The sequence below is a fragment of the Giraffa tippelskirchi genome, chromosome 2, assembly GCF_054371585.1.
Source record: "Giraffa tippelskirchi isolate mGirTip1 chromosome 2, T2T-mGirTip1v1.2.pri, whole genome shotgun sequence".
Taxonomy (NCBI): domain Eukaryota; kingdom Metazoa; phylum Chordata; class Mammalia; order Artiodactyla; family Giraffidae; genus Giraffa; species Giraffa tippelskirchi.
The window spans coordinates 165702570-165725140 of NC_137276.1; the positions used below are offsets into that span (position 1 = coordinate 165702570).

At 48.4% G+C, this 22571-nt stretch overlaps 1 protein-coding gene across 2 annotated transcripts in view; it reads left to right on the top strand.

Moving 5' to 3' along the window:
- Window positions 1-22571, top strand: part of ITGB5 (integrin subunit beta 5) — a 116210-nt gene that overhangs the window by 87143 nt on the left and 6496 nt on the right. For both annotated transcript variants that reach the window (XM_081571712.1, XM_081571713.1), the window contains one exon: window positions 20033-20255. In XM_081571712.1, coding sequence (XP_081427838.1) covers window positions 20033-20255 — 223 coding nt within the window. The remainder of the gene's footprint in view (window positions 1-20032; window positions 20256-22571) is intronic.

A 22571-nucleotide genomic window follows, 5' to 3' on the forward strand; every position in this document is an offset into this window, starting at 1 on the left:
CATGACTGAACAACTTTCACTTATCATCTCCTATGGCTGCTCTAACAAGTTTCCATAGACTTAGTGCCTTAAAACAACCCAAGTCTATTCCATTCCAGTTCTGGATGTCAGAAGTCTGAAGTGGGTGTTATTTGGCTAAAATCCAGGTGTTGTCAGGGCTGCGTTCCTTCTTGAAGTTCTAAGGGAGAATCTGTTCCCTGGCCCTCTCCAACTTCCAGAAACCATCTGCATTCCTTGGCTTGTAGCACCTTCCTCTGTTTTCAAAGCCAGCATTCTCACATCTCTCTCTCTAGCCTCTGTTTTGCTCTGATGCTCTTTGCCTCCCCCTTATAAGGAGCCCTGCGGTTGTGTTGGACCCACCGGATAGTCCATACCAGTTTTCCCATCTCAGGATCCTTGACTTAATCACATCTGCAGGGTCCCTCCTACCGTGTAAAGTAGCACTGATGCAAGTTCCAGGGATTAGGCTCTGCATAACTTTGAGGGCCATCCTTCTGCCTCCCACAGGTATGATTTGAAAGTTTCTTTTTATATCAAACAAAATTGTTTCTCAGTCACTTCCACCAGTGGGTCACATTTTAGGCTCCCTTTTCCATATGGCAACCTGCTAAACATCTGAGAACTTCTTTGTGTTTCTCTGTTCTCTTTTCTAATTTTCAAAATATTAAAATTTTTTGTTCTCTTTTCTTAACCCAAACTAGATACCAGGTCTCTTCCTGCTTTGAGGCTCTGTCATTTTGTTAAGCATGCTTCTCAGAATCAGGCAGGTTATTTGTCCTCTGGGTAACAGGGGCTCAGCCCCAGGTTCAACTAACATTTGCTTTCTGTGACCTGAACTTTCCACTTTCATAAACACCTCCTAGCAACACTCACCTTTTCTTTTCTATTAAACAATCACGTTATACTGTTGAAGCTGATTTTAAGTTGACTACCAAAAGTTGAAGATTAATATTTTGAATGAAATGTAGCAAAGCCAAGTTTCTGTTGTGTCACATCTGAGCACTTAAGTTTTTGAATCTAAGTGTAGGACTTTACATGGATTACAGTTAAATGGAGGTTTGGCAGTTCTCGTTCTGGGAGTGGCACTCAGGTGAAACACTGTGTCTTATAACATGTCTGTTAAAGGTCAGTCTGTCCAACACCATGCCACCTGCAGATCGAGTAAGCAGAACAGTTTTGGGCAAGGTTGTAGTTTCTTCTGCTACCTCTTATTCTTTTATATGTTCTGTTGCTTCCAGGATCCCTTCTTTGTGAATGGTCTTCCGGTGGTGAAGTGTTGATTTAGAAGGAACATGGCATGTGGCAGGGAAGATGAAGCACAAACATGTGAAGCAAATCAGATCATAGAAATGATCTGTCCCTGTGGGAGGAGTAACCCCCCTTCTGTCCCCAGGAGAGACAAGTGCAGATGATAGCACAGGGGAGGATAAGCCAGTGAGGTCTCCAGGGGCAGACCACACTGTGAGACACATACATGGGTGTGGCATGCTCAAAGTTGGTAATGTTCTACGAAGTGCAGAACGTGTGGTGTCATAGAAGAATCAGCTAACTGATAGGGTCTGGATTTGATGTGCTGAACAGGCAACAGGAATCGGCTCTTCTTAATGGGTTGGATGGTTCCACTGGATCAGCAGAAAAGTGCTTAGGGTCAGGCAGGCCTGGGCCTGAATCCAGCATCACCATGGGCAGCTTGTGTCCTTTTGGGCACAGAACTTTCGTGAGCAGTAAGAGAACGAGTCTAAGCACCTAGCACATTGCCTTGCTGACCACCAGCTCCTCTAAGAATCGGTGCCACACACTCCTGGTTGCTGCAGCCATTCCCAGTGTGCATATGGGGCCACCTTCCCCGTGAGTCCCGCATGGCGAGATGGACAGACTGCCACCATAAACACTCTAGGATACCTGACTGTGTCTGTAATTGGCTTTCAGCAGTTTTGTTTTTTTTTTAAACAAATTAGCAAGTATTATCATGGAATGCTGTCCTTTCCCCTCAAGTACCAAAAATGCTGCAGTGGGAGACTCTCACATGTCCCTGAGTGAGGAAATGGGAGGTTAGAGATGCCTTTGGGGCTCCAGTCTGTGTGGTGTGTTGAGTCACTAACTCCTCTGGGTTGCTGAGCTGGATGTCTTCTGTTCCCTCACTGGAAAATTTGAAAAATACAGGGGAGTCGATGGATGTGTGGTCAGTCTGAGCTGTCTGTCTCCTTCTTGGTGACTAGGATTAATTTGGACCATCTGGTGAAGCAGACAAGGAACTTCTTTACCCTGTGTCCTCAGACAAGAGAATGACTCCAGCTAGCTGGAGGATTATTCTTAGGTCTAGAATATTCTGAAGGGAAAGAAAGAAGTTGTTCATTATTCCAGCATTCTTACTTTAAGAGGTGTCCCATCTAAATTTTTTTCTAAATATGAATGTGTATGTGGATGCAATTTTGTATCTTGCTTTTTTTCTTGTAATATTATATCCTAAGAAGCACCTGAAGTTGAATTACTTGAACACCTCAATGATTAGAACATTTGGCTGTCTTTCCACTGCATCCCCAATTAGCCTCCTCCACCCCTTCACGTTCTGGCTCAGATGGCAAAGAATCCCCCTGCAGTACAGGAGACGTGGGTTCAGTCCCTGGGTCAAGAAGATCCCCTGGAGAAGGAAATGGCAACCCAGTCCAGTATTCTTGCCTGGGAAATCCCACAGACAGAGGAGCCTAGCAGGCTACAGTCTATGGGGTTGCAAGAGTTAGACTTGACTTAGCGACTAAACCACCACCCCTTCACTTTGAAAGCAACAGCTAGTTGAAACTATCCAAGTCTTCCTGGAGACAGTAGTTTGTGAGGTCAGGAGGTGTGGATGATGTGAGGTCATCCAGGAAGGATGCCCAGCTCCAGGCAGGACCCATCTGCACACGTGCAACCCTGCCTGCCCGTCCATGTAGCGCCAGCTCCTCGTTGCTTGTCTCACAAGCACTCCAGCTTGTTCAGGAGGCAGCAGCGGGTGGGTGAGGGGTCCACCCCTAGTTCCTTGCCTGAGGTCAGCTTGGGACTCCCGCTCTGAAATTGAGTCCTCTGGTTTCAGACTCTCAGATCGCTGTTGCATTTGGGGTTTTGTGGGGGAGAAGTCTTATTTCTCAACAGCCGTTCTGGTCTTGAAGATGCTGACTCAGAGACTCACAAGCAGCCGACTTCAGCATTCTCTCAGCCCTTCCCCCTGCAGCCAGGCCTGCGGGGGCCATGAGGTTGTGGTCCACCCTCAGACAGGGCCTGAGGCAGAGCCAGGCCAGAGCCAGCGGGGGCATCCTGGAGAAGTTCTTCCACTTCTCCCTGGTCTTTCCGTCTGTAAGAGGCTTCTGGTCCTTACCCCCAACCAAGACACAGGACCGAGGGTCAGTCAAGAGATTACAGGTTTGAGATAATGTTATACATCACAAAAGTTAGTAGTGAAGGAAACCCGACTAAGGTCTGGAAGCAACTGAACATCTTGGTTATTACTTTTGTGACACACTGTCATGGAAACGTGTGTGGATCTGGGGCTGCTGTTTCTAGAGGCAAAATAACTCAGAGTGGTTCTGTCCACAGACTATTCCTTTGAGTACAAAGAGAGCCAGAGGGCCATTGTGAGGGTTTCTGTTCCTTTGAGTCTCAAGTGTTGACCCTTCAGAATCCCTCTGTTAATAGAATATGTGAACATGGTCTGTTTAGTTGTTTTCAATGTAATTAAAGGTTATTGTGCAAACTTTGTTATTCTTTGCTGGTTTCTGTACCCAAACAGTGCATTTCCTGGGATTTGAGTTACTCTGCTATGGTAAGCTGTTGAAATCATCCCAACCCTAGTGCTTTCAGCAATCTCTGTTCTTAAAAAGCCTGCACTGCTTAGTCACTCAGTAGTGTCCGACTCTTTGAGACCCCAGGGACTGTAGCCCACCAGGCTCCTCTGTCAATGGGATTCTGCAGGCAAGAATACTGGAGTGGGTTGCCATGCCCTCCTCCAGGGGATCTTCCCAACCCAGGGATCGAACCTAGGTCTCCCGTGTTGTAGTGGATTCTTTACTGTCTGAGCCACCAGAGAAGCCTGCACTGGGATATGTGGAATAATCTACTAAAAGCTTACTTCTTGGGTTTCATATATTGAGAAAATATATCAAATAAGATCTAGAATTTTGAACAGAATGCTTTTGGTCTTGTGATTGTGAGATCCTAGAAGTATATCTAAGTAAGGTCTCATATTTTACTTCATCTAATAGGTTATTTACTTCATTTAATAGGTTATTTGGCCATTTATCCATATAAATATATATGGAATCCTTTAATGCGTGGAAGGCAATTAGAGGTCAAGGGGCAACTGCATTTTTCTCCCAGACATAAAAAAATGGAGAGTGGCATCATTCTGAGTGGCCAGAGCCAGCGTCCAAACAGAGATTCCTGGTCTGGGCTGATGGTTTTCAGAAGGTTTCACAAGGCTGTGTTAAACTTCTCCTGTTAAAAGCACCTCTGACATTATGGCCTGCTTCTAGACTTATTGATTCTTGCCAAATGAAACACCTCCCATGGCAACAGTTATCCGGATATGTTTATAAAAGTGCTTCTCCCTCTGTTTATACAATTTTCTTTAGAAATATAATTTTCACTTTCAGAGTAAGTATTCTAGTGGCCATCTCTGGAGCTGTGGTCCCAGGTCTACCTTCTGTCACTGCATTGCAATTTCACATTCCGTAAATGACTTATAGGATCTTCTGGAATGGGGTTCCATGACAGAGGCCTCAAAAAGTACCTTCTGAATGAACCCAGATTTAATGTATTTAATTTCTCAAGAAGAAAGGGGCTCTTGGTGGGATTACTACCACTGCATGCCTCAGGTGGGAGAGCCTAGAAAATTCTTCACATCTTTTCATGTGTATTAGTCTCTATTCAGTTTCTTGATGGTTACCTGGATGCTTTTTGCAAATACAAGGAGGCACTATATATGAGTGTGAAAATTCCATCCAGATATTGCTCAAGTTCATTTGAAAAAAAAAAAAACAGCAAGGTACCAAATTGTGGGGCTTAGTCAGTCATATAAGCAAATGATGTACCTTTCAAACTGGCCAGGTGAAGCAGATGAGCAGGACTGCTCAGCTCTGGAGTCATCCAGCATCTTGCAGCCTGAGGCTGGAGAAAGCTCTTTGAAAAACTGTCGTGTAATAAGTATCTGATCTTAGTGCAGCTGCAGACACTGAGACAGTGATCTCTCACTGAGGTCGTTTCGTTTTAGGTAGAGTGCTGCATTCATCTCACTGAGGAGTTCACTGAGCATTCCTCATGTGCCAGGTTTTGTACCGGGTGCCAGGTGTACAGATTTGGAATTGCTCACAGTATTGAATTAATTTTTAAATGTTTGTTGTCGCTAGAATTTTCCACTCCTCAGAAATTTTCTGGGTTAGAGGAATGAGGATATGAACCACTTAAGCTTCTACCTTCACCATCCAGACTTGTGCGAGATGTTGAAAATTAAGCATGTTGGAAAGCCGTTTGGAGAACCTGCCTTGTTCCATGCTCTGGGCTCTTGTTCCAACTCTGGGAATTGAGTTTTCTTACTGCCCTTCTCACTGCTCAGATCCCAGAAATATCTTAAGCAGCAATTTACCAGTGACTGTGAAAACTGGAGTAATCTGAACATTGGACCTCACCTTACTACCCTTTTCTCTCTATTTAGAAAGGGAAGTGTACAGACAGGGGAGCCTATGATGCGGACTCTGCACATGCTTTTGAACTTAAGGCCTAATCCAAGGTCATGGAATTTGGCTTGTGAAGGAAATAATGAAACTTTAAAAACAAAGGAAAAGCCTAAGAAAACCATGGAAATGCCAAAGATAAAATCTTAGCCATGTATAGAATTGGGTGGCATTAACTTTTTGATATTACAGAATAACACATTAGGAAATTTTCCATTCTTAGTTAAGTTGAAAACAATGAGGGGCCGCTGGTGACTAAAATAGTTATTCTTAGAGCTACTTTGGTTCCCTTTCTTCAGTGTTGAGCTGTCACTTTTGAGTTTGGTCTTGATTTTGGAAACTGTTACATAACTGATCGTAGGTCTCTGCTGCTCAGTGCTTTGGGTAGGGTGCGGCAGGATTGGATGAAGCCCTGTTTTCCTTTGGGGTAAGCGTTCTTGACTGTCAAACACTGACCTAAGAACTCCGCCTGGATCCAAACTCTTCCTGCTGTCTGGAAGTTGCTCTAAGTGAGTTCAACCTCCTGAAATTTTGTGTCTTGTTAATGAAAGGTACTGGGGTCTATAGCCTGACTTGCATCAAAGCCATTCTACTGACACCGTGTTGTAGTGAAGGAAAGCACAGTGTTTATTGCAGGTGCCAAGCAAGGAGAATAGGCAGCTCATGCTGGAAAGACCCTAACTCCCCAAGGACCTTCAGAGAAGAGTTTTTAAAGGCCACATTAGGGGTGATGGTTGCAGGGGGCCTGATCAGCTCGTGGACATTCTTCTGATTAGCTTATGGTGAGGTAGTAGCATGATTTTTTTTTTCGGAATTTCAGCTGGTCTGGGGTCTACCATCATCATGCAGTCAACTTTCTCTACTTGGTGGGGGCTTTAGTTTCCGCAGAACAACTCAGGGATATGACTCAGGGTGTCAGTAGCCCTTGAGGAGGAGCTAAGGGTCCTTGACTTGGTTTTATGGCTAAGCTATTATTTTGTTGACTGCATTTCTTTGTTTTTGTATTTTCTCACTTCTCTGATTAAATTTCCTCTTTGGAACTTGGGGAAGGCCTCAGAGGAGGCTAAAGCTTTTCTATAAACAAGAGTCAGAGGACACAGGGCAGGAGGAAGGTCTATCCCTGGATGGCCCCTCAGACTTGTTGTCTTCTGGACATCTTCCTGAGCCCTTGCCTATTGCCCTCTGACCCAGAGGACGGGACCTTCTATCACCCCAATCCACAAACCCCAGCCCAAAAGTCTTGATCAGGTGACCCATCATCCTTAAGCTAAAGGAATATACTTCTCAGGTTGCTATTTTATGTTGTTTGACATTGCAGTATTGGCCTTTAAGCAAACATTATAACAATGCAAGGAGAATCTACTTGAACACACTTTTTAGTGTCTTGAGGTGTTTTTCCTTGGAAACACACTGAGGCTAGTTTGTACTCTCCATAAGCAAGCATGAAATAGTAGGATTATTTGCATCTCCTGCATTTCCTGCCACCACCAGACACACACACACAGTGGGTCAGCTGCCTGTTACCTGCACTGACCGTTTGCATTGTGGGAAACTGAGGCCCAGAACCTGGACTAAATCACTTTATGATTCTTTGTTATGGATTCAGACTTGGAGAACCTTGCAAGTAAATAGTTAACCTTGTTTCTACTGAATTTTGCTCATTTTGATTAGCTTGAGACCCTTCCCAAATCTCTCTCTATTACCAGTTCAGCCCTTCCTGCCACCACTCAAGCATGTAGCCCACAATTTTCCAAGTCTTCCCTAATAAGTGTGCTTTATTTTGGTCAAAATTTTGGGAAACATTTAGTCTCTGTTTTGCTAAGTGAGTTTTCTCTGAGTTACATAAGGAGAGAGCAGACCAGGCTGAAGGACACACGTGGACCAAGAGACCAGCCGAGGTGCCCGTCTTTTTATGACTGTTACTTGATGAAAGGCACAGAGTGTTCCTCTTAGTAGTCACTGAGTGTCTGGCTATTATTGATTAGACTGGACCCACTTTTCCTTAAATGAACCTTTGTTAGCCTATTCTAATTTATAAAATGCTCTTGATGGAATGATCTCATTTGGTTGTTTTCCTCTACCGGGGGAGTTGGAGGTGGCTGTTACTGATCAGCCCTGTAGGGGAGACTGTGGCTGAGAAGATTGGCATGTTGGCCACGCTCCCCACTGGTGGTTGGCCCAGAGCCTTGACCTAAGAAAAGCCTACCTACCTTAACCCTCAGGGTATTCTCTTCTCTGGGCAGCTGCTTCCTGCCATCTCGTGGCTTGGCTGGGTTTCTGGCAGCCAGGCTTCAGTGTGGCCCACTCATGTCACATTCCACACCTACTGTGCCCATCGAGAGTGCTGCTCCAGGCTCTGAACAGTGGCCAACTGAGGGTGGAATATGGCACCTGTTCACCAGCCACAACAACATGACAGCTTTCCAGGTTGAAAATAGTCACCCTCTCATCCTGTCACAGTGACCAGAGGAAAGGGGGGAGAATTCACGTCTCCCCAGATGCGGTTGGCATTTCCCCACAAGTGCCTGCCAGGCAGATCGGGCTGATTAAGCCAAACTCGAGAAGTTGATCTGGGGCACTTCTGTTTCTTTTGGCCACAGGCCATCTGTTTTTCTTTCTGAGTCAGCATTCTTGGGGGCCTGTGAGGACTCTGGTTCATTGCATTCAGCTGATTACAGACTTCTTTGAAATTGGAAAGGTGAGTTAATTAAGGAACTCAGGATTTTCCATCTTCTCTCCGTGGCCTTAATCTCCCTGTAATTGATAGAGTTGGGTCAGACACCAAGGCCTTTTCTTGGTGCCCTCGTGTGAAATGCAGCAGTAATAAGAGGGACTTGGCAGCTGGGCATCAGCATGGAGAAGTCAGATGCTAGGACCAGAAAGGCAACGATGTCCTTTGAGAGGGCTCTGCTGCCTTTGACAGTGGAGTCTTGACTTTCTGGCCAGTGAAAGTGAAAGTCGCTCAGTTGTGTCTGACTCTCTGTGACCCTGTGGACTATACAGTCCATGGAGTTCTCCAGGCCAGAATACTGCAGTGGATAGCCTTTCCCTTCTCCAGGGGATCTTCCCAACCCAGGGATCAAACCCAGGTCTCCTGCATTGTGAGCACATTCTTTACTGGCTGAGCCACAGGGGAAGCCCAAGAATACTGGAGTAGGTAGCCTATCCCTTCTCCACAGGATCTTCCTGACCCAGGAATCAAACTGGGGTCTCCTGCATTGCAGGCAGATTCTTTACCAACTGAGCTATCAGGGAAGCCCTTTCTAGCCAAAGCTGCCATCTTTAAGTAATCTTGAGGTTTGGGAAAACTTAGCTTAAAGCAACAGCACCTTGTTTGCTTAGTAGTGGTCGCATTTTACTGCTCATATGCAGAATGCAGCATGCAGTCCAGCAGATGAGGGCAAAGGGTGAGGGGCTTATCGGGGCCTCACCTATCAGGAAGCAGCATCAGCTGAGCTTGTCAGGGCCGGTTCATTGACACTAAGCCAAGGACAGAGGAACAGCCGATCCCGGGACTGAGGATGCATCATTGTTCACATCTCTGAAGAGCCTTTTGCTGGAGAAATCTGAACAATGTGCAGGCACAGTAGTGAGTGCAAAGCCTGTGACTTCTGCTTGACCACAGCCATGTGTTGCCACAGAAAAGAGTTTCTAATTTTTATTTCTCGCGTCATCCTGAAGTTTCTGTGTTTCTTGGGCATTTGTTGAGAATTTGAAATATCTCAAGAATCATGTTTAAACATCAATAATACTCCTTTTCCTTTTCTAATTTCCAGTATCAGATATCTTCTCCAGAGTTTCAGGCTTGTCCTGATGGTGTTCACAGCTTCCAAGAGCCAACAACATATTTTGAGCATCTACTGTGTACCTAACACCATGCTAGGCATTGGGCAAGCAAAAATAAAACACCATCTTTGATTTTGTTTGGGTTTACAGGCTAATGAGATGAGTCACATGGGGAAACATATCTGTGTGATAAGTGATGTATACTATACTCTTCCTGTTAACTAAGTATTCTAGTTGACTTAACATGCTCAGGACTCTTTAAGGAAAACAAAAAAAAAAGAATAGAGTAAGAGAAACCCTTAATCCCCGACCGCCCCCACTGTGAGCTCCTTTCCTCCATACTCACAGCCATATTCCTCAGAACATTTGTCTGCACCCACTGACTTCATGAATTACCTCCAGGCAGCCCTCACCTCAGTCCAGTTTGGATTCAGCTCCACGATCCCACCAGAACAGGTCTTCCAGGCCCCAAATGGCTGTGTTCTGCTACGTCTAAGGCCTGTCAGCCCTTGTCTTGACCTGAATGTTGAATAGCAGCTGACCGTCCTTTCAGTGCTGGGATTGTCTACGGCACGACTTAGCCATCGTGCTTCTCTGGAGTATCTCTCGGGCATTTTGCCGTGCCCACACCTTCAGTCACCCTTATGTTGCTCGGTTGCTCAGACCTGCTCCCAAGCTCCCTTCAGCTTTGTATTTCTTAAATGCACCTCAGTCTCAGGGCATTTCAGACTGATTTCATGATCTTCCTCCCAGCCGTGGTTCTCTTTTGATTTTCTTTATCTTTCCCCTTTCATCCACCTTTACAAGCCAGAAACCCGGAAATCATCCTTTTTCCTACCATCTCCTCAACTCCTGCATTCCTTCTACTACCAAGTCTTGTCTACTCACCTCTTCTGTTTGAAATTCGTCTTCTCCCCATCTGTGCTACCACCGTCCTAGTTCATCTACTCCCCATACTTCTACCAAAGTAGTTGTTTAAAAACAAATATAACACATGTAAACCCATAGCTGATTCATGTCAATGTATGGCAAAAACCACTACAATATTGTAAAGTAATTACCCCAACTAAAATAAATAAATTTATTAAAAAAACACACACACACACAAATATATGCTGCAGATATATAAAAAAACAAATATATACTGCAGCCAAAGTAATTGTTTCAAAACAAAGGTATGCTAAAGTTCAGCATGTTTCAGAAGCTTGGAGTGGTTTGGAATGGCCAGAACTTGGGGTGCCTGGGTGCACAGGGGCAGCTGAACAGACTCGAGAGGTAGGCCTCGAACAGCTTCGTATGTTGGGGACAAAAGTTTAAACATGGAAGCTGTGCTTTCGGTGGTGAGAAGCTGTTGAAGAGTTTTGAGCAAAAGGATGTCATGACATAGTTGACAATTTAGGGCAGTGATGGAGAAGGCCACGTGGACACTGATGAGGGGAAAGGGTAGACCATAGTGTGAGTACTCAACCAGGAGAACGCTGCAGTGTACCCTGAGGCCCTCAGCCTCCCTCTCGGGATGGGAGTCTATTGTCCAGCCATTTGGGGGCTACGGGATAAATTCACGCTCTTCAGTGTAGCCCTCAGGCCCTCCTTCCTCCACAGTCGTCCTCCCTCCTCTTTCCCTTCCTTCCCTTCTGTCTAAACACACGCTGGCCTACAAACACACACGCCTACAAACACACATGCAGACAAACAGACCCAAGTCAAGCCCCTGGGTAGCCATTCTCATCCACCTCTCCTTTTCAAATACTTCCCTTCCAGGCTGCCCACTCTCTCTATTCATCCTCACAAAGGAATGCATCCTATTTTTTGCACCCCAGATGCCTTCTGTCCTCTGCTATTCCAAAACCTGTAGCTCAGCCTAGAGCCTGTTCCAGTCTCTCTCTGCTCTGACCTGGAATAGCAAGTGTCAGTGGTGGAGGGACCGGAGAGCCTACCTAGTTACCGCCCTTACTGTTCACATAGGAAAACAGAGGCCAAGAGGGATTTAACGATCAGTGATTAAAAGGGCCAGCCTTGGGGATGGGTCTCTTGCACATTTTTAAGCTATAAAATACCCTGGGTCACCTTGAACATTTATCCTGTGTGTCATTTTAATTGTTATGACTTAGTCATGACTGGGCTGGAGAGGCAGTACATATAGTGGTTAGAGCTCCAGAGTTAAACAAATGTGGTTCCAATCCCAGCCCTGACTCCTACCTGCTTTGTGACTTTGGATAAATTACGTGGCTTCTCTAGGCCTCATTTTCCATATTTGCAAAAATTAGGGTAATAATTATACCAGCACATCGGGCGATTGGGACTATTAATGAGAATATTCAAAATGCTTAGAACAATGCCTGTCCTATTGTAAGTACACCCAAAAGTTCCTCTATTAAGAGATTTTAATGACTTGATGTCTCAGTGAAATTGGAGATTTCTTAAAGGCAGTACATGATACAGTTCCTGCAGTGCATATTGACAGAGAATTCCCCCAATCCTGTGAGATAGACGAGCCACTGTGCCTCTTTTATTGATGAAGAAACTGGACCGCTGCCAGAGCCAGCAGGTGGCTGGGAGAGGTTGCACAGTAGCTCCATCCAGAAGAGGCGCCCCCAGCTGAGAGATTCCAAGTCAGGGGGCAGGGCAGGGCCGAGTGGGTCTGAGGAGACTCTCTGTAGAGCTGGCTTCCTGGTTGGTGTGGAGCAAGGAGCGCTGTGCTGTCTTTGGGAGGAGCAGCCCTTAGTTGGCAAGTTCTCCAGTCAGTAACTCGTCCTTGGCAAGAGCGGGCTGTGTTTACAGGCTCGGGAAGCCTGTGGTGAGAAGGACACAACCCCTCAAGAGCAACTTCTCTCCTGCCCCTGGAGGTTTATTTCGTTTCCGCTGAGGTGTCTGGAGCCAGGCCGAGATCGCTCACGTGGGAGCTGAGGAGATGTCCTGTGCATTTCCCTGTTCTCTGTTTTTTCCAGCACCAAAAGTCAGTGCATGGAAGGGAACACTGAGACAGTGGGAGGGGCCCTTCGCATGGGGACCAGACTCACGACTCCAGAACACTTGGCTGTTATGTAATCCTAACCTGCTCCTGGGCCAGGCGCCAGGAAGAGTGCCTCTCAGGAGGGTTTTCCCCTTCCTGGCCCCGGACACAGACATGGGCCCTTTAGAAGCCTGTGTGTGTGTTTGGCCACATGGAGGGCTGCCCAGATCTGGCTGTGGTTCACCATGGAGACTGTGTGAGTGCCAGGATGTCTGTCCATGCCCTTCTGCTGTTGTGTCCACAGGCTCAGAGCGTGGCTCTCAACACTGGCAGATGCTAAGGAGGGCAGGGCTGTGCGCTGTCTCTGGCTCAGCAGTGGCTTGGGATCCCTGAGTCACACAGACACTGGGGGGCCAGAGGTACACAAAGCTGAGTTGGTTTTCCTGCTTTTTTTAAGACGACTGTTGGAGAGTTCTAGAGGCTGTGGCCCGGGTGTCACCCAAAGGTGTCCACACCGCAGACAAGGCCTGACATCTGTGGCAGGGAAATCACCCAGATGAGCGGAGGTTTTCCAGCCCACATCCCTTCTTTTTCTTTTCTCTCTTAACCACTTCCTGTTTACATGCTGCCTGTCCTGGGAAGAGTGGGAGAAAGAGGAGGGGGAGATGACGGGCAGACAGAGGGCTGTGGGAGGAGAGGTGTTGGGGGCTGTGAGGGAGGCAGAAGCTAGAGTATATACTTGCGTGAGAGAGGGATGCTGCCAGTGGGAGAGGAAGAGACAGGAGTGAGGGATGCACCCTTCCAGTCCAGGGAACTGAGCACAGCCCTCCACTCCTCAGCCCAGGGAGGAAGGGCTGCAAGCTGATCAGCGAAGGAAGCTCAGTGCGTTCCCAAGCTGGATGGAAACTATTTTTGGACCTGCTGTGGAGAGAGATGATTTGTACCCCAAGCGTCTGACGTCTGTGGTGACCCTTGCTCCTGGGCTGGGACAGGATGGGGGAGAAGACACCCGCTTCTGTTTCTGCCCCGTCCCAGGCTGGCTCCTTCCTTCTTCTAGCCCCAGGGCTCTCACGCAAGTTCCCTGAGGTCACCCCAGGGCTCTCTTGGGTCTCTGCAGGCTGGAGTCCAGCTGGGAGCCAAGGGCCACATATGCTCTGTCTCAGACGTCCTGCTGTCCCCTTCCTGCTGAGGCTGGAACCCCTCTCCGGACCCCCCCCGCCCCCAGCACACACACACACAAAACAGGGCCTCTGGCACCATTGGGTGTCAGCCTCCGCAGCAAAGCTCTGGGGTCCAGCAAGCAGTTCCACCAAACCCTGAGTGTTCTCTCTTTGGGGTGGATGTGGATTAAGTTACTTTCTGGGAGCATCTAACTCTGGAAGTCTGTTTTCTATTTTTTTTTTTTTCCCTTGGCTGTACCATGCAGCTAACCAGATCTTAGTTCCCCAACCAGAGATTGAACCCGGGTCCCGGCAGTGAAAGCGCCGAGTCCTAACCACTGAGCCTCCAAGGAATTCCCTAACCCTGGAAGTCTTTGATCCAAGCTCCCAGAAAGTGTTTCCTCTCCCAACTCTGAGATCATCTGCTCCAAGCTTCCCTTCCCTCACCCTCCCTTTATTACGACAGTGACAACAACGATGAAGCTACATAGCATTAATTGAGCACTTTTGTCATTTAGTCACTAAGTTGTGTCTGAGTCTTTTGTGACCCCATGGACTTTAGTCCACTAGGCTCCTTTGTCCATGGGATTTCCCAGGCAAGAATACTGAAGTGGGTTGCCATTTCCTTCTCCAGGGGATCTTCCCAACCCAGAGATCGAACCTGAGTCTCTTGCTTAGCCGGCGGAGTCTTTACCACTGAGCCACCAGGGAAGCCCATATGTCAAACACTAAGTGCTTTATACAGGTTAAGTGATTGAACTCATAACAGCAAGCCTACAAGGGAGGCATCTTTATTGGCCCTATTTTATTTTTTTAAGAGTGTTCTAGATTTTATTTGAAGTTACAGTTTATTGAATTTTTATTTTTTGGCTATGTTGCATGGTATAAATGCAGGATCTTAATTTTCCAACCAAGGATGGAACCCATTCTCCATGCAGTGGAAACACAGAGTTTTAACCACTGGACTGTCAGGGAAGCCCCTATTGGCTCTATTTTAAAGTAAAGAAACCAAGATGCAGAGGGGTTAAACATCAGTTACTTCTGGCAAATAGCAGAGTCAGGAGGCAACCCAGGCTCTCTGATTTCAGAAGCCACATGTTAGCCGCCACACTCTACTGCCTTAGTTTCTGAATATTTCCTTGTATCCCTGCTCTGTTGCCCATCACCCATATTCCGTGGTATGTTTACTCTGCTTCACCCTTTGCCTCATGCGGGAATGTCCACCCCTCCTTTTCCTGAGGACAAGGGGCCTGGCTGTCTCCTATCTGAGTCAGTCATCCCTCGCCCGGCAGATCCTTGCTTTCCACTCCCTTGAACTACCCTCCCCCCTTGAAGTTGTGTCCTCCCACTGCACAATCCCCTACTTTTTCTCATCCTTGTCTTCTGGTCACCCCTGCACAGTGGTGTGACCACTGTCCAGAGCACTGATCCTTGCTTGCTCCGCTCCAGGGGCAGTCCTGTGTCAACTGCTGCAGTAGGGGCTTGATTTGCAGTAGCATCAGTATTTCTGACGACACTCCCATGAGGAAGGCATTGTCCTCATTGACAGATGAGGACATGATCATCCGTCAGGTTTAGGGATTTGCCCAAGGTGACATAGCCAGTGGTGCAGGATACACTTGAACATGATTCACACACTTGAATATGCGTAGCCCTCAGCCCTTCATGCAGCTGATCAGGGTTACCCTGAGCTTCTCCGGCCACAGCCCTCACCCCAAGCTGTTCAGTCTCCCTTCATCGCCCCCCCTTCTCCCCTCAGTCTCTTTCTGCTGTGATCTCTTTCGAGTTGGTTCTTCCCTTGATCCCTCCACTTGCCACCAGATTTTCTCTTTTCTGTATCTTTCTCTTTAATCAGAAGGATGCTCAAATACCCCTCTTTAAAATCCCCAACCTCCTTCCTCCCCATCTCTTCCTTTCCCTGAACAACCAGGTTCCTTGTGGGAGCTTCCATGGTCTCTGTGGCCACTGCCTCACCACTCTCACTGGATTCTGCCTTCACATCCCACTGCACTGTAGAATTTGCCCTTGTTGGCCTCTGCAGAGCACTGGTTCTGGCTGGGGCTTCCTCACAGGCCCCGCTCCCTCCTCTCCAGCAGCTCCTTCCTGCCTGCTTCCACGGCACCCCTGCCTCTGAATAGCCCGTATTCTACTTCATCAAGGGAGGCAGGGGGCTGCGTCTTGGCCCGTGGCCCACACAAGCACCGTTTTGCTGATGGAAAGCTGTTGAATTCTGTAGAGCTGAAATTCTGTATAAATAGACACATTTACAACTTCCTGTCCATTTAGCTATCAATCATTCCAACAAAGGTACTAATAATAACTTGCACATGTAGCAATTCCCAGCTTACAAAGTGCTTTCACATGCCCTTCAGTATCCCTATCTATGTGTAATGAAAAGATTTTTTACGTCTGCAGAGTATTAAACAGGCATCATGAAATTCAGCGCGCTCTGCCAAGGTGCTGGGGAAGCGTTATAAATGAGCTCTGTTATGATGAGGAGTCCTCGCTTCGGCCCTCTGGGTGACGTTAGCCAGCATCGTGTTCCCATTACCCGTGCAGCTCTCCTGGTGATAGATGGGTTATTGAGCCTGGGGACGGGACCCAGTGGCCCTTGTCATTTTAATAACATGTGTTCCTCCTAGGGCGTTAGGAGAGGCCAAAGGCTAACCAGAGGATGTGGAAATGTGCACGTGTGGGTCGAGGGAAAGGCAGGTTGAGGTCCGACTGCAGGATCTGAGATGTTTGGGTTAGGATACATTGTGACCAGATTTACATGGTTTGTGACAGTCTGTACGGGTCATACTTTCTGAAGGAGACGTGGAAGCTTTAAGCTGAGATGGCAAGTGGCTGTACCTTGTGTGCCAGCTCCTCTAGTTGGGAGACCGTCCTTGGAGGACGGTGTTGAGGACACTTCTGAGGCTAATCCCGGGCTCCCTGGCAGAGACTCCCTTGATTAGATGGTAGGATCTGCTGTGGGAGGGAAGGAGGGCAAGGTGCATGCACCCTTCTCTGCTGTAGCTGCTTTGCACTGTCTTGGGAGGCAATGGACCACCTGACGGACAAAGTGGGGCCATCTAGGGAATACACGAGGACAGCACTTAGGCGGATTCAGCCATTTCACCAAGTGTGGCTTCTCTCCTAGTTTGACTTGCTGGGACTTTGCGTTGGAACTGGCAAATGTTTGAAGCCAAAGAGCCCCATGGATGAGGACTTTGCAGGATCTTGTGGCCCTCCGTGGCTCCCACCTGCTGGCCCCCCCACTAATGGCACGGCTCTTTGTGTCCTCACTCACAGGCTCTTTGCATGGCATTTGCTTCTCTCCAAGTCCTTGCTGCTCAGGTGCTTGGGGGGGCGGCTTCCAGGGATGGCTTACGTCTCTGGCCGTGAGTCCTGCCCCTCACCACAGAGCCATGGTGACCTCCGGTGACCACCAACTCCTAGTCTCTCCTGCCCGTGACTCCTAACTCGACTCACACCCCAGATCCAGGACACACTCAACTGCTTTGACCTTGGGCTGGGTTTTGGAGCTCTCAGGTCCTCATGGTGTCATATGTGCCCGAGACAGCTGGGTTTACTTGCCAATCACCAGTCATGGGGGAAAATACAGAGCAGTTCGCCACTTTGCTAACTTCTCATTGAGCAGATCTTTTCACATGAGATGCTCAGTCACAATGGGGAACAAGTTCTTCTTTCAACACACACATACCCACACTTCACCACAAAAAAAGAATATACTACCTCTTCTCCAGATCATTGGCAATTTAAAATAGTGTGTCAGGTTACATCTGGTTCATTTTACATTGCTGCCAAATATGGAGTAAGAGGGAAAACAACACTCACCAGGTCAAACAAAGCAGTCCCTCTGGCCTGAGTAGTGTCTTTGCTGCTTGTAAATATGGCACTAGCCATGCCTCTTCTGATATTTTTGCTTTATGGGATACTGCGATGTACAAGCCATTGGAGAGGCCAGAGCTAATGAAAAACCTACCCCTGAAGTGCACTGATACCTGCAACTCACTTTGAGATGCATTTAAAAATATATGGGTGGATGGAAGGAGGGAGGGATGTGTGATGGAGCAGCAGGTGACATGCTGACAGTGGAAGAGCTGGTAAATAGGTGGATGTTCACACTACAGTCTTTTCATCTTGTCTGCAGGTTTGGAATTTTCATAATAAAATGTTGGGGGGAAAATTACCCTGACAGTGAACCATTTGAATTTAAAACAGGCTGACCAATGTGGTCCTGAGGCCGAGAGTGAGGGAGCTAGATGTGTTTATTGGATCCATTTCATTTGGGAAGACTTCCCTGTGGAGGGTGGCTTCCTGCCTGCCACAGCTGTTCAAGGATTGGTGGAGAGGAGGGGTGTGCAGGCCTCCCTCCCTGGAGTGAGCTGTGAGCTCTGCTCCCCCCCGCCCCCCCTCCCCCCTGTAACCCTTGAGCCAGAGGTGCTGCTCTCACCTGTGGCCCACACACCACACGCCAGCTTCCAGGCAGTTAAACCGCACTCCGCAGCCTCCTCCTGGCTGGGCCTGGCTTTCCTCACCTCTCCCAGAGGGCTGCTGTATGTCTTGACACTGCCTGTGAAGTTGAGGGAGGGGTGCTGTTGCCCAGTGCAGTGTCTGCCAGGGTCCTGCGTCCCTGGGCTGTGGTCCCAGTCCTACATGTGTTGGGGGTGGGGGAGGGAGGCGTGTTGGCTCCAGATGGCCATCCTTGTCTCCTGCAGGTCCCAGGCACTACAGTGAGGACTGGGCAGAGATGGGGACAAGAAGGAAGTAGGGGTGAAGCAGCGCTCTGAAGTTAGGTCCTGACCCAAACTGTAGATCATACTCACTGGGGGTCTCAGAGAAGGGGCTGAGATCCAACTACCAGGACTACTGACTCAGGAGTGGGAGTAGAATGCAAGTCCTCTCCCCGCATTGACGCCATCCCCTATCTGTCTGGTCTCCTGCTAGTGTGTCTGTGGATTCTCAGTAAATACAAATTCTTGGTCCTTTTGATATCAGTCTTAGCAGAATGGCATGAAAAAGGAAAGTATGCTACAGTAGTAGTATAAGGAAGACTTTAAAAAAAAAACTAACTGACATTTATAGCATTGCTTTCTGCTGTGTTAGCGCAGAGAACAGAGGATCCATGAACTGTCAGGCCCCCCTGGAGGCTGGCGCTTCCCGTGTTCCTCACTGCCCAGCAGGTGCACGCATGTGCCTGATGCACACACAGTCCTCTGAGCCCAGCAGCCTCCCTGCCCTTGATGCCTGCAGAATACGGAGGGGATGCCCTGCCCCTCCTCCCTTGGAGGCTGTGGAATGAACGAGTCCCTCCTGCAAGGGGGAGCAGGGGGACCCTCAGCTGGTTCTTGTGATTAGGGCCTACTCTGTCTCCTGAGAGGCTGCAGATCCTCATGTTCAGACTGTGGGTCCTTGAGCCATACTCCTGGTTGGGTCCTGGCTCTGTGGCCGCCTCCAAGCTGCTGTGTCCTTCCATGTGTCGTTTTCATCACTTGTGAGCAGGGCATGGCTGTAAGAATTCCTCAAGTTCACGCTATAAAGCCTGACGCATATGTAGTGAGTTTAGGGTTAGCTGCTGGCGCCCTTGGCACCTGCTCCTGAATCGGCTCGCTCTGGGCCACAGCTCCAGAGTCAGCATCTCACTGAGACTCGGGGACAGTGACTGTGTGCATTTCCGTTGCGGCTGTGACAGGTTACCACAAATCAGTGACTGAAGACAGCTCTAGTGTGTTCTCTTACAGCTCTGGAGGTCAGAGTCTGACATGGTTCTCCCTGGCTACAGTGTCGGTACTAGGAGGGCCACACTCCCTGCCAAGGCTCCAGGGAGGGTCCTTCCCTCACCTTTCCCATCTTACAGAGCTGCGCTCCTTGCATTCCTGGCTCCTTGAGGCCGCCGCCTCTGTCTTCAGAGCTGGCAGCACAGCATCTTGCTTCTCTTGGCCGTGGCCACTACCTTCTGCAGTCAGATCTCCCTTTGCCTTACTCCTACACGGAACCCTTGTGATGGCACTTAGGGTCCCAGGATAATCTGGGAGAATCTCCCCTGTCTCAAAATCCTTCACTTTATCACATTGCAGAGTCTCCTTTGCCATACGAGGTCGCATCCACAGGCCCTGGGGCTGTTATTCACATAACTGAGGAGACAGGAAGAAGTTCTCTGGGGTCCCGGGCCCATGGCACAACTTGGCCAAGGTCTGGACCGACTTGGAGCAGCATCCAGCCCAGGCGGACCACATGCACCGCCTGGGCACCCTACTGTCACCTTGTGGTGGAACCAGGCCCCCTTTGCCAGGTCAGAGTCTGAGGGCACAGTCTGTGTCTCATTCTGTTACATCCCCAGGGCCCAGCACATGGCAGGCGCCAGCTTGGTTGTGTGTTCGTGCAGGCAGGCGGGCACTGATGTGCGGTGTGTGTCCTTTTAGGCCATGGCGAATGTCACTGCGGAGAATGCAAGTGCCACGCAGGTTATATCGGGGACAACTGTAACTGCTCGACAGACATCAGCACATGCCAGGCCAGGGATGGCCACATCTGCAGCGACCGTGGGCACTGCGTCTGCGGGCAGTGCCAGTGCACAGAGCCAGGGGCCTTTGGGGAGACATGTGAGAAGTGCCCAACCTGCCCCGATGCCTGCAGCACCAAGAGGTAAAGCCCCCACCCCAGCTTCTCCCCCACACCATCCTGCCATCTGGCCAGTCAGCCTCCAGGGCCACCAGCCTCTCACTCCCCATCTCCCACACCTTGCCCACGCAGCCTTGCAGGGGAGTGAAACTCTTACTCACATAAACTAGAATAGGGCCTTTGAAGCTCTGGTTCCATGGAGATTTTGTAAAAACAAAACAAAAGCAAAACAGAACAACAAAAAGCAAGACTATTATTCAAGTTTAGGAATTACCAGCTTACTAGTTTAAATGAAATTGAATTGATTTTGGTACCAAAATAGCATCTTCTTGAGCCTTTAGTGTGTCACTGAGTATTTCAAAAGGACATTCAGCATGCATCTTTTTTCCAAATGAATTTGACCCTCCCCATTAACATCTTCCAAACAGTGTTTCACAGGCCACCTTCCCTGTATAGAAAATACTGCTTTAAACAAAACATCATCAGAAGGTAAATTGGACAGGAGGGCACCCGACCTAGATAAGGCATGCCAGGAACAAATTGCAGTGGCTTTTGAATTTTCTGCTCCATTTGTACAGATAATGGAGCGGGTCTCCGTGCTGCTGCTGAATACAGAGATTGTCCAGATATGGGCTCCAGGCCTCCACTGACCCAGCCATGGGGTCACGTTCCCCAGTTGACCTCACAGCTCTGCTCTTCACATTCTGCCAGAGCACGAATGAGAGGGAATGAAAGAGAGCAGGGAGTTATGGCATCAGGAAAGCAAGAGTGACAGCTTGCCTTGATTTTGCTAAAGAAACAGCTGTGCCATCGTCATCCTTGTGCTGAGGGGTCGGGGGGTGGGCACAGATAATCAGAAACAAGTAATAATACAGACGTTGTTTCCTTTTGGCTGGGAAATGCAACTGTGCAATTTTTTTTGGCAGATATCCCTTCCAAATGCCTGGCCCAGGCTCCTAATGAGAGGAGGTCATGTTCCCCGAGTGGCTGGGGCTGCCGGTCGGTCTGAACTCAGAAATGTTCTGGGTGGCAGAGCCCCTGTCTGGACGTTTGCCACAAATAATTCAGGCGTGGGTAATTGAAAGCTGGCTGCAGATGGAGAGACAAGACAGACAGGGCCAGATTTTATTTTGTGTAATTAGAGGGAAGCCAGGCAGAGTAAGAGAAAAGAAACACAGATCCACTGTAGACCTGCTAAGAGTGGAGAAACAGCAGAAATGGAAATGGAAACATCCCAGGGGAGGGGGTTAGGATCCTTGATCTGGAGCCCAAATAGCTGTGGCCATCTGAGCCTGGACTCTCGGCCATTATCAGCATGTAATGCCCGAGGGAGGCACCCTCCCCCCAGCTCCCACCAGCAGAACCCTTTTGAGTCTGTGCTCCCAGACCTTGGGGCATGTGAGGCTGTTGGGAGGTGGGGATGAAGCTAGGACAATACGCGTGGAAGCAATAGATAAAACCTGTTTCTTCCCCTTCCTCTGGAGCATCAAGGCAATAAAGGGTTGGCTTAGGTCAGTTAAAAGACCACTTGGGAAGACAGCCTTAGCTTTAAATGTTTAAAGCATTCATTTCCAAGAAGACATGGACTTGATTTGTTATCCATTAAGCAACAACAAAGGAGCAAGGAGAGCAAAGAGATGCCATCAAGGAACCTCGCTATTCCTTCTTCCGTGTCTCTGGGCCACACTGACACTGCCTCTTTCACAGCCTACTTGTAACTTAAAAAAAAAAAAAAAAATGAAGTCCCTTGATAGTGCCTTATTTCAGGCTGTTTTTCTACTCGCTGATTTGCTGAGAACCACCAGGTTTTCAATGCCTTATGTCCTTTTTTTTTTCTCCCTCTGGTACTTCAGACAGGCAATCTCCACTTTCTAGAACTAACCAAACACACCCTTCACCTTGGGTGAGTTCATATTCAGCCTCAGCTGATTTCAATTAACAGACTCCCTGAGCAGAGTCTGTCTCAGCAGCTTGTTTGTTTAAAGGCCAGACTTATTTTAATACGTGCCTACAATAAATCACACGTTTCAACCCAGTGTGAGGAGCACACGGGTTAAACTGATTTACCAGTGTGGATGATGAGGGAATGTTCCCTGGAAGCAACCCTGTCATTTCCTGACTACAGGACATGCAGGTGGAGGCTTCTGTGGTGAATCCTAGTGGAGACGGGAAGCAGACACCTTTCTTTGCAGTGTGTTAGTTGGGGGGGGGGGGCAGTGGCATTAGTGTGAAGGACCAGAGCTGGAGCCACCCCTTCTGGGTGCCCAGCCAAGTCTCCGTTACCCGCCCACTGGGCTCTGGCCTCAGGGGAAATGCAGCAATTCCGACTTGTTTAACTCC